At 43.6% G+C, this 12,169-nt stretch overlaps 1 protein-coding gene across 2 annotated transcripts in view; it reads right to left on the reverse strand.

Moving 5' to 3' along the window:
• LOC120065214 (sodium-coupled neutral amino acid transporter 3-like) overlaps nt 1-12,169 on the reverse strand; it is a 78,393-nt gene that overhangs the window by 31,859 nt on the left and 34,365 nt on the right. The window contains exons 5-7 of one of the 2 annotated variants that reach the window (XM_039016013.1): nt 5,032-5,105; nt 2,731-2,823; nt 1,681-1,762 (exon numbers count right to left, since the gene is read on the reverse strand). In XM_039016013.1, the coding sequence (XP_038871941.1) occupies nt 1,681-1,762; nt 2,731-2,823; nt 5,032-5,105 (249 nt within the window). The remainder of the gene's footprint in view (nt 1-1,680; nt 1,763-2,730; nt 2,824-5,031; nt 5,106-12,169) is intronic. The other variant, XM_039016014.1, reaches the window with a different exon arrangement.

Raw genomic sequence — 12,169 nt, forward strand, 5'->3', positions numbered from 1 at the left:
TGACCACTGACTGGACTGGAGGGTGAGAACGTGGGGTCTCTAGTGACCACTGACTGGACTGGAGGGTGAGAACGTGGGGTCTCTAGTGACCACTGACTGGACTGGAGGGTGAGAACGTGAGGTCTCTAGTGACCACTGACTGGACTGGAGGGTGAGAACGTGGGGTCTCTAGTGACCACTGACTGGACTGGAGGGTGAGAACGTGGGGTCTCTAGTGACCACTGACTGGACTGGAGGGTGAGAACGTGGGGTCTCTAGTGACCACTGACTGGACTGGAGGGTGAGAACGTGGGGTCTCTAGTGACCACTGACTGGACTGGAGGGTGAGAACGTGGGGTCTCTGGTGACCACTGACTGGACTGGAGGGTGAGAATGTGGGTAGCACAGCCCCGTCTGAGGCTGCAGGTTCTGGACTGGACAGTCACTGGGGTGGGGACACACCATGCCCGTAGCATACTGGGACAGACCAATCATAGTCTACTACACCCAAGGTGTACTACACCCAAGTGAAATAGGCCAATACATGACACATAGATTCCACTGGATTACTAATACTAACCAAATCCACCACATCTGAGACAGTGGGGGAGGTTAATCTCATATTTTCTCTATGACAGCGAATTCCAGCATCTGTATTCTAGAGTTGTAACCTGTGAGAGTGGTCCATTTATTGTGCTGTCAGTGTCAAGCTGCCCCACCTACACCCCAGCCAATCATCTTGCCATGCCAATCATCTTGCCATCCACATCATCACAGAGACGGGCAGAGGGGACTGACCTTCTGAACCACACAGAACACACAAACACGCATGCATACACACACCACAGCAATTCCAGACACAAACATCAACCACAACATACTCACACAAACAAACTCTCAATCCACATACAGTATCAACACTCCAGGCAAAGAGCAGATATCTGACAGCCTGGTTGGTAAAACACACACACAGCCTTGGGCGCTGATTGATCTATGGCTCGTTCTGTGGAAAGCTCACACACACACAATGTCATTCAGACGGAGAATATGAGGCGTTCTCTGTAGCTGTAAAACATTTCCTGGACATCATTCAGTTCAGTCAGCATCATAAACACACTGACAGCTGGACATAACACACCAACACAAGCCAGGCAGGCACCATATACCAGAGTATAGACAGTGCATAGAGGCTGCTACAGTATACCCAGTCTGTTTCAGGGTAAAGGCCATTGTCTTTGTGCTATCAGGCAACCTGCTCTAGTCTACATAGTGTTATCCTCTGGTTCACGTTTCAGCCGTGGAGCCTGGCTGTGTAATGATGTGTGTCTGTATCAGCGTGGCCAGGCTGCCCTCTTCTCCCAGGGTTGTTCTCACACACAGATGTTCTCAGGCCAGCTGCTTTGCATGGGGCATAGTGACACAAAGGGCTTCAGACCTGTCAGTGCCAGTTGGCACCTTAAAATTAGATTGGCTTAACCTGAGAGGTTTCTCCTGTGGTGGTTTAACACTGGCTCAGGATCACTGGAGGAATTCACATGCCGTTGGATCATATCTCCTTCTGCTGAACTTTAATGCCCATCCATCCAACTGGATGAAAACACAGGCAGCCACCTCCCCCTCACTGCCTGATACATTAAGAACTGTTTCAGAACAGTGGCCCTCTATGTTACTCTTGTAAAGAACATGCTTTATGTTACTCACCCTGATGGCTTGTCGACCCCCAGGAAGGCCTGGATGACCAGAGGGAACTCATACTTCACGATGTACAGGTAACTGGACATGGCTGTAGGAGGGACACACAGAGAGACACAGCTATTAGTAATAGTATCACACACATGCACACACTCACACGTATACACATGCAGTATACACACGCAGTATACACACACTTAATCCTTGTGCAGGCTGTGCATATTATCCTGGACAACAAACATCATAAAATACAAGAGAGACAATCACATTCCAGCAAATCTAAATATATCTTAAAACACACACTGACACCCACGCTAATCCATTTTATACCTTTCGTATTGAATACTTTGATGTTGTGCTGATATATCCTCTTGAGAAAGCAATAGATAACATAACTAAAACAGTGAATTCAGTATCTCTGGTAATCTCTGTGTAGCACAGGTTAACATGGTGACAAGAATGCAAAATGAAGTTATTGCTATGAGATATCACAGGCATAGAAACTAGATTTTTCCTCAATGAAGTAGAGAGAGCTAGAAAGTTGAGTATCTGCCAGGCATGCAGAGATGCGTGTCACCACCTGGGTGTCAGAAGGGAGGGAAGGAGAAAAGTAGTTGACTGTCATCCGCATAGCAATGATGGAAGAGACCATGTGAGGATATGACGGAGCCGAGTGACTTGGTGTATAAGAGGAGAGGGCCTAGATTACTGCCCGGTCTTTCCTGCATCCCCACACAGACTCAGAATCTCCTCACCTTCCCTATACACACATCAGGGAGAGAGAACAGAAGAACAGCAGGAATGGAGAGATGCAGAAATAGAAAGGGGCATTACTAATAGAGCCAGGCTGCTCTCAGGGGTACCCACTGACAAGGTCATATGATGATGACACATCCCCAGAGAGACACTGTGTGTGTGTGTGTGTGTGTGTGTGTGTGTGTGTGTGTGTGTGTGTGTGTGTGTGTGTGTGTGTGTGTGTGTGTGTGTGTGTGTGTGTGTGTGTGTGTGTGTGTGTGTGTGTGTGTGTGTGTGTGTGTGTGTGTGTGACAGAGGCGTCACCTCCGATGTTCTGCAGCGTGATGGCGATGCCGGCAGCCATCTTGCCTGGCGTTCCAAATGCCCTTTGGCCCAGCTGCTCATAAGCCCGGATACCTGAAGCACAGTCATCAAACACATTCACATACAGAACTGTACTGCGGCGTAGAGCATGTAGGGCACTAGGGAGGGGGATGTGAATTCCTAGTGATCAGTCTAACTAAGCATATGTTGAATTTTTTGCAGAAATGCCTTCTTGAACATGTACACTTTCACGTGTATTAGTAACAAACTTGTATGTCATCTGTAAATACAAATACAATTGTTAAATTACGAGCCTAGTTGTTTAAACCACGGAAAAAGACAGAAACCTTCCTGATAGCCATGATTGGCTGAGATAATGGATGGGCTGGACATGCTGAGAGATGAGTTCTGATTGGTCTGCCATGTCGCAGGCTGCTCAGTATGTGTAGATAATCTTAGCTACCGTTTTTTAAATGTTTTAATTTTATTATTAAAACCATGGAGAATTGCAAAAGTATTGCTATTGCTCTCAACAACATTTCTGCCCTGAATTTAGCAGGTGCAATCGACCAAGATATGTGGGAAAAAGTTGTAATGGATTACTTTCTGGAGGACGATTTTGCCATGCTGACTCTCTCTGACCCTGAAATTGATTCCGACGATGAGGAAATCCCTGACTTAGGTAAAAACATTATCATTGAACCAGACATTGTATTGTCTTCTGATGACAGTGATTGGGAAGATACTGAGATCAACAGTGTTGTTGTCACGGAAGAAGTTGACTGAGTTTGGAAATCAGTGGAATGCCTGGTGGAAGCAGAGCATGAGAACGAGGTGAAGAAAACGCTGACGTTTGATTGCAAACGCGGAGGGAGTTGAAAAGAGAACACAGAAGGCTGTTGTATAAAACACCTGTCTTCCAGATTACATCTTCAAACTAAGGGCAACCATGGCATCCATGACAGAGAGAGAGAAAGATCTGATGATTCTTATGGCATTGCACACAGTCAGTGTGAACTGGAGTGACTTTACTCAATGGCCCAAGCAAGCTGTACAAACAAAACGCAAATGACAGAGAACTTCTTACTTAGTGAAAGGGGTTCCAGTCTACCGTGAAGCATTCCATGTATACGGGTAAGAGTCTAGCTACATTTTCACATATGATACATTTCAAATGTTGTCAAAGTTGTTTTCATTGCAAGTTAAAGCATAATGTTAGGTAGCTAGATAACGTTAGCTGGCTGGCTAGCTAGCAAGCTACGTGTATGATCTACATAGTAATATTATTCGTATCTCAGAAATCTGTTTGCATCGCTAGCTATAGCCTACTACTAGGTAGCTAGCTGTCATTGAACCTAGTAGTAACCTTGGTTAGCTTTTGCTACCTGCAGATTCATACTACATCCTTTCATGCATGGTAGCTAGCTATGACAATCTATTTGTATTGTCATACTGTATGGGTTGGGATTATGGTTTATTGTTTAGCTAGCTTGCAAGCTACATGTCTAAACAAAAGACTCCACTTCGCCAAATGATTACATGACCCATCAATGTAGCCAGATGTGTCTCGGGTGATATGGCCTATTGTATTTCTTGAACATGTGAACAGGTCTAGCAATAGAGACCCATCGACTTAGCTACAGTAGATGTGGCTGGGGGTGGTTATAGCCTCTCGTTTACCATAAACAGTAATGTGAAGAACAACATCACCTGCACCAAGGTCAGATTAGAATATAGGCCAAGGACTAGATAAAGTATATTTCTACCTGCCGTTTTTCCTTATTGTGGACTACTACTTTCACCACTTTTAGTCTTGAAATCTTTGGTTGTTTACTACATTACCTTACTCACTCTGTTTAGCACATAGCCTCACATGTGAATCCTTAAAAAGATGGGTGGGCCTAAGGCTTAAGAGAGTGTGAACAATGCTAAACGGGTGTAAACAAAGAAGAGCTCTCTAGTAGGTGTACCAAAACATTTAAGGACCATTTTCTCAAAAGTGGGGTTACAGGTTTATCAACTTTCAAAGCAGCATTACTTTCCCATTCTTCCTTAACTGCAATGTATGATATAACATTTTGAAGCTCTGAGTCTGTACTTTTATCCAATGTAAAAACCACAATTTAAAACTTGGGAAATAAGACCAAAAAGAGATGGTGGGTCACATATGCTAAAGAGAAGAGGCAGGCTGTGAGGCTATGGGATGTTATCATGACATTAGTCTTCCTGACAGGGGTTGTAGGGGTTGACTGGTGTATGTTCTCCAACAAAAGTCCTGCTCATGGTCTGAAGACTACATACCCACAATGCCAGATGACTTGAGTAGCAAGTGGATGGAGTAAGATGAGAGGACAGCCACTACTGTCAGGAGCACCCTGCAGAGGAGAGAGGAGAGAGCTTCATCATCATCCTCCTCATCATCATCAACACCATCATTGTCATAATCACAGGGACTTTTCTGTCATTGAAATCCTTGAGTGGGCCGCCTAAGCAATTTTTCAGGTCGCCTAAATACATTTTCGGGATGGAAAAACGCTTTTAGTGTTAACTTAAATGACTAAAACAAGATATAAAATATGTAGAAAAGATAATGGACCTATATATTTTTTTATAATATAATCTTTGAGAACTAACAATCTGCAAAATAAAAGCAACACAGTCAGGGAGAATTGAAAATTCCAAAAACAATTAATTTAGCAGTATATATTTTTGTTAATACGTTTTAGCAAAATAACACAGTATTAGCCATGGCAAAATACATAGAATTGCAGGAAATTTGCTTTAAAACTTTAAAACTGCAAAATGTTCTCTTACTGTGGCAGAATACGTAAAATTGCATGAACATTAAAACTGCAACAAAAAAAATCCGCTGCATAGCAAAATGTGTAGAATTGCAGGAAATTCGCTATAAACTTCACTAATTTCTCACAGCTCCATGGAGAAATTTGAGAAAATTCTCTAAAATTCAGCTATGCTGACGGGGAGAATACGCCCCCTGCCATGCCCCCCTGCCAAGCCACCCACCTAAGCCCCTTTTTTATCCAGAAAAAACCCTGTTATCATCATCATTATCATATTCACCATCATCCTCCTCATCAACACCATCATCATTCTCCTCCTCATCATCAACACCATCATCACCACCACCACCACCATCATCCTCCTCCTCATCGCCATCCATAACACCATCATTGTCATAATGAGCATCATCATCAAAATCATCAGTGTGATAAGCATCATCATTATTATCATCATCATCAACCTCATCCTTAACACCATCATTGTCATAATGAGCATCATCATCAAAATCATCAGTGTGATAAGCATCATCATTATTATCATCATCATCAACCTCATCCTTAACACCATCATTGTCATAATGAGCATCATCATCAAAATCATCAGTGTGATAAGCATCATCATTATTATCATCATCATCAACCTCATCCTCAACACCATCATTGTCATAATGAGCATCATCATCAAAATCATCAGTGTGATAAGCATCATCATTATTATCATCATCATCAACCTCATCCTCAACACCATCATTGTCATAATGATCATTATCACCATCATCCTCATCCTTATTGAACTTGATGACCCAGCACATTCTGGTGCAGTATGACTGTAACAGCTGTCCTAATCCATGGCTCTACAGATAACATTCATCCATGTAAACCATTGATTCAGCTGGATGTACAGCTGGGTGTTGGGTTAAAGGGTCTTGAGTCTTGGGTTATGGGGTGCATTCATAAACAGCAACCCACTGACTCAGGTTCACCCAGGGTTAGCCTCATACAGAGCCTCAGCCTTACAGAGCATCAGTCTCACTGGCTGCATTAACTACAAATATCTCCCCCATTCCCCCACCACTAGAAACAACCACAAGGACATTAGGGGCGTTATTTAGAGGTGGAAATATTTACAAAGCAAAGCTGACATTGACATTAAGCTGAGGAAAAACCCCAGAGTTAACGAAGAGGAAAAGTAAAAGACTCTCTGGTCCAAGATCTCCCAAAATACTGCTGCAGGCCCCAGCGGCCAACATCTGGCCGAACAGACCAATCTGATCTCCTACTCCTCCTCTCTCCAACTTCAACTTTTTTTTCTTTCACATTTCTTTCAAATTGTTACTCTTGGCAACTGAAACTGTGCTTGCGTCGGAGAGGCAAAGCACGTCTTTCACCTCAAATTCAACTATGTTCCGTTTCACATTGTTCTGTGTCTCGTGCAGCGTGGTGGAAGAATGCTGCAGGGCTGATTTGTGGTGGAGGAGAAGTTAGCCGGTACAGTGGGGGGAACAGTGGGACAGTTAGACAGACAGGCAGACTGGCAAACGGAGACAGAGAGACAGACAGACAAACTGCATTCCCGCCAGGGCCAGTGCCAGGGCCCGGCTGAAACTTCTGTGTGTGCCAACTTAAGTCTCCACTATAATCTGAAAAGTTAGACCACTACAACGGGGCAAAAAAGCTACATGGGTTTAATGGGGTTTCAAATATGAATGGGATGTGAATGGGTTGCAAATAAGGGCCAGTGCACAGCTACCTCCCTCCATACAGCCTCTGAAAACCCTCTTTGTTCAGCTAAAGCCCACATGACACAACAGTCAGGCCCAGAGGTGTTATACAGTCAGTAGCCCTCTGCCGGCCTCCGCTCCGGCCCCTTTCCCCAGGAAACACAGAAATCTCCTTACAGCAATCCCACCAGTCATTTGCTGGGCCCCAGCAGCAGCTATAGGCTACTGGTCCCATGCCCCCCCTGGCCCTACACTCATACATAGGCATGAATGGTGTCAGATGTGAGTCTGATGCACCATGCCTTAGAGCAGACTACAGGGCCATACCAATAGTGGGTGATTGGAATGCGTGTCAGTGCTGTAATGCTCCAATGGACAGAGTAGGTGTTACAGTAGGTGAGGTCAAAGGAAAGGGTAGGATAAAGTACTGGAGGGATTGGAAGCTAGTCTGGGTACCAGTCTGTTTAGCTCATTCCACTCCTTGCCACTCCTGTCATGATAAGCTGATCTTTGGCATATGACATGGAATACAAGGAGTGGGATGTTAGCTAAACCAACTGGTACCCGGGCTAATGGGATGCCACAGTATTAATGTGATGTTAGTTTGGTGTGTTGTTGAGTTTCCCTTTGTTTATCTGTGTTCAGAGAAGCGTGCGCTGCTGCTATGTAGGTCTGTTGTCCCCCTTGGGAATAAGCAGCTAAGATTCAGACTGACAACGTACGCTGGCAGAAAGAATTGAGAGGAGAGGGAGTTGCACCCTGGAGGCTGGAGCACAGCACACAGTGGTCCACTGAAAAGTTGCTTGACTGGCTGTCCCCCTCCCGAGTCCCTCTACATCAGGATTGGGAAACTTTAATGAGGGTGGAGGCCACAAAAAATATGAAGTCATCATGAAGGGCAGCAGTTGCTCGCGGGTCTGCGACCATGATTACAAATGTAGATAGCTGGCTGCTAGATTAATTTACGAATCAAAAAAAAATTGCTGACAAGGGCTAATTGAGTGACTATCAGTGACTGACATAACAAGAGAAAAACTGCTGATGCAAAACCACATTTAGAAATTGCACCTCGTGTATTCTATTATTCTAACTTGCAACAGTAAGTTAAGACCCTGACTGAGTTTCCTGTGCAACATGAAACTAAACACGCTTCACACACTGTTCATGTGAAATGTACAGATGTAGGATCTTAAAATTGATCCGAGGGCCTTCAAAAGAAGGGCCGCCGGCCTCCCATCCCTGCTCTACAGTACATGTTTCTCTCCCTCTCTTTCTCTATCCCTCTCGCTACATCTGTGATACCAGTCAACATGGCTGCTTGAGAGCATAATGATTTGAGGCACGTGGATACAAAAGTCATTTGTAGTAGATACATACATTCATACTGTAAATGCACACTGGTAATTGCTACACTGTGTGTCACTGTGGTTCTATTACAGGTGTAGGATCTTAATTTGATCACTCTTTTGTTTCAAACTTGTTGTGTATTTGAGTTTTAAAAAGGTTCTAAAGTTTGTAATTTCCACTTTGACATGTCAGAATTGATTTGCCCTAACAATTTTTTTTTATCAACCCTAAAGAAATCTCCATGAATTATAATCCACATAATAATTCAGATTTCCTGTTGCAGCAAGACAATTTTCCTGCTGTAGCAAACTGGCTCAAATGAAGATCCTACATCTGTACATTTCACATGAACAGTGAGTGAAGCATGTTTAATTTTAGGTTGCACAGGAGCAGTTAAGGTTGTATATACTGTAAGCCAGGTGACACAGACAGACAAACAGACAGTGTCGTAACCCAGGGTTCAGCTGGTACAAATCAGTCCAGACCAGACAGAACACAGGTTGAGAAACCACAGTCACACCAACCAGCTCAAAATAAATAGCTGTTTTCAGTGTGGAAAAAACTCCTCTAGACATGTCTCTAGCCAGAAAGCTTGGATACAGTCTTTTGGATAATATTTATGTCGGTCATGGTTGTCTTAAATAGTATCAACGCTTCATTTTAGTCACATTTGGTAAGAAATGTGGGCATGCTGCCAATAAGACAAACACATACTACCTCTAGTTAGGAAATAAAAGATTGTGTGTTCTACCTACAATTCCACTGACTCTAAAACCTGTGCTACTGCTAGTATTCCGTCAATGGATTTGGCATTACTACACACATCCAAAATATTACTTTACCTCTAGCAGTGGTGGAAAAAGAACCCAATTGGCATACTTGAGTAAAAGTAAAGATCCACCACATTTTTGTAATTTATCAGACAGTCTTATCCAGAGCGACTTGAAGTAGGTAGTGCATACATTTTCACACTGGTCCCCCATGGGAATCAAACCCACAACCCTGGCATTGCAAGTGCTATGCTCTACCAACTGAGCCACACAGGATTCTACATGACCAAAAGTATGTGGACACCTGCTCGTCGAACATCTCATTCCAAAATCATGGGCATTAATATGTAGTTGGTCCCCCTTTTGCTGCTATAACAGCCTCCACTCTTAAGGGAAGGCTTTCCACTAGATGTTGGAACATTGCTGAGGAGACTTGCTTCCATTCAGTCACTAGAGCTTTAGTGAGGTCAGGCACTGATGTTGGGTGATTAGGCCTGGCTCGCAGTCGGCGTTCCAATTCAACCCAAAGGTGTTCGATGGGGCTGAGGTCAGGGCTCTGTGCAGGGCAGTCAAGTTTTTCCACACCGATCTCGGCAAACTATTTCTGTATGGACCTCGCTTTGTGCACGGGGGCATTGTCATGCTGAAACAACTAAGGGCCTTCCCCAAACTATTGCCACAAAGTTGTAAGCATCTATAATGTCATTGTATGCTGTAGTGTTAAACATTTCCTTCACTGGAACGAATGGTCCTAGCACGAAACACGAAAAACAGCTCCAGACCATTATTCCTCCTACGCCAAACTTTAGAGTTGGCACTATGCAGGTAGCGTTCTCCTGGTTAGTCTGTCAGACTGCCAGAGGGTGAATGAAGCGTGATTCATCAATCCAGAGAAAGCGTTTCCACTGCTCCAGAGTCCAATGGCGGTGAGCCTTACACCACTCCAGAGTCCAATGGCGGTGAGCTTTACACCACTCCAGAGTCCAATGGCGGTGAGCCTTACACCACTCCAGCCGATGCTTGGCATTACGCATGGTGATCTTAGGCTTGTATCCAGAGGCAGTTTGGAACTCGGTAGTGAGTGTTGCAACCAAGGCCAGATGATTTTTACGGGCTACATGCTTCAGCACTCCGCGGTCCCGATCTGTGAGCTTGTGTGGGCTATCACTTCACGGCTGAGCCATTGTTGCCCCTAGATATATCCATTTCACAATAACAGCACTTACAGTTGACTGGGGCAGCTCTAGCAGGGCAGAAATTTGACGAACTGACTTGTTGGAAAGGTGGCATCCTATGAAAGTGCCACGTTGAAAGTCACTGAGCTCTTCAGTAAGGCCATTCTACTGCCAATGTTTGTCTATGGAGATTGCATGGCTGTGTGCTCGATTTTATACACCTGTCAGCAACGGGTGTGGCTGAAATAGCCAAATCCACTAATTTGAAGGGCTGTCCACATACTTTGTATATTTAATGTACCTTCATAGAAAATGACTCAAGTATGTAAAGGTGAAAGTCACCCAGTAAAATACTTGAGTAAAAGTCTAAACATATTTGGTTTTAGATATACTTAAATATCAAAAGTAAATGTAATTGCAAAAATATACAGTACTTAAGTTTTAAAAGTAAAAGTATAAATCATTTCAAATTGCTTATATTAAGCCAACTAGATGGCACAATTTGTATTTTATTTTTTATTAACGGATAGCCAGGGGGACACTCCAACACTCAGACATAATTGACAAACAAAGCTTTTGTGTTTAGTGAGTCTGCCATATCAGAGGCAATAAGGATGACCAGGGATGTTCTCTTGATATGTGTGTAAAGTGGACCATTTTCCTGTCCTGCTCAGCATTTAAAGCGTAACGAGTATTTTGGTTGTCAAAATGTATGGAGTAAAAAGTACATTATTTTCTTTAAGAATGTAGTGAACAAAAAGTAAAGTACAGATACCCCAAAAAACAACTTAAGTATTTTTACTTAAGTACTTTACACCACTGACCTCTAGGTAGAAAGCTATTGTATTGTAATCTTATCTAAGGTCACTTCGTAAACAAATCCCTGGGGCTAGGAGAGTTTTCTAATAAATGCAGCATGATAAAGTCTTACAGCACACAGCACACACAGTGTTTCATGGAACAAGACTTAACATTCCAGATCCCATGGCCTCTGCCACCTTGTACCCCAGCTGCTGGGGTTAGGAGGTGTGATGGTAATAGGAGGATGACAAGAGTGGGTGCTAAACCCACAAACACATTACATAACCCCTTCATGACTAATCTGACAGCTGTTAAACTAAACTCTCTGTGACTCGTCCTGACAGCAGATGCCACCACAACCCAGATTATTCTCCCTAGCTGGCATGGCAGACCCCTGAGAACGCACTCATGCACATTCAGTATTCACACATTCAATCACAGCACAAGATAGGACATGCAGATGCAAGCACATTGAGGTTATTTCCAGCATCCATCATTGTAATTGCATTGGTTTAACACAGCAGCACAACGCTGCTATTAGCATATTAATGAGACTTCTCCACGCGGCCCCATTACATTTCATTATTCCACACAGGGCTCGAAATCCCTATTAATCTCAATGCAGATGTGTATCATGAAACACAAGGTTTTACGCACCACCAGCGTGTCACTGCTGTAGTTATGATAGCTATCACAGTAATGATGCCGTATTTGCCTTTTATCTAGTGACTGTTCAGTCACATACTGAGTTTACCGCCTGGTTAATTGCCTTTAAATAATTACAGGGCTATTTCTGTCCAGGGAGGAGCTCCATTCAGAGGGAC

Source organism: Salvelinus namaycush, chromosome 20 (assembly GCF_016432855.1).
Source record: "Salvelinus namaycush isolate Seneca chromosome 20, SaNama_1.0, whole genome shotgun sequence".
Taxonomy (NCBI): Eukaryota; Metazoa; Chordata; class Actinopteri; order Salmoniformes; family Salmonidae; genus Salvelinus; species Salvelinus namaycush.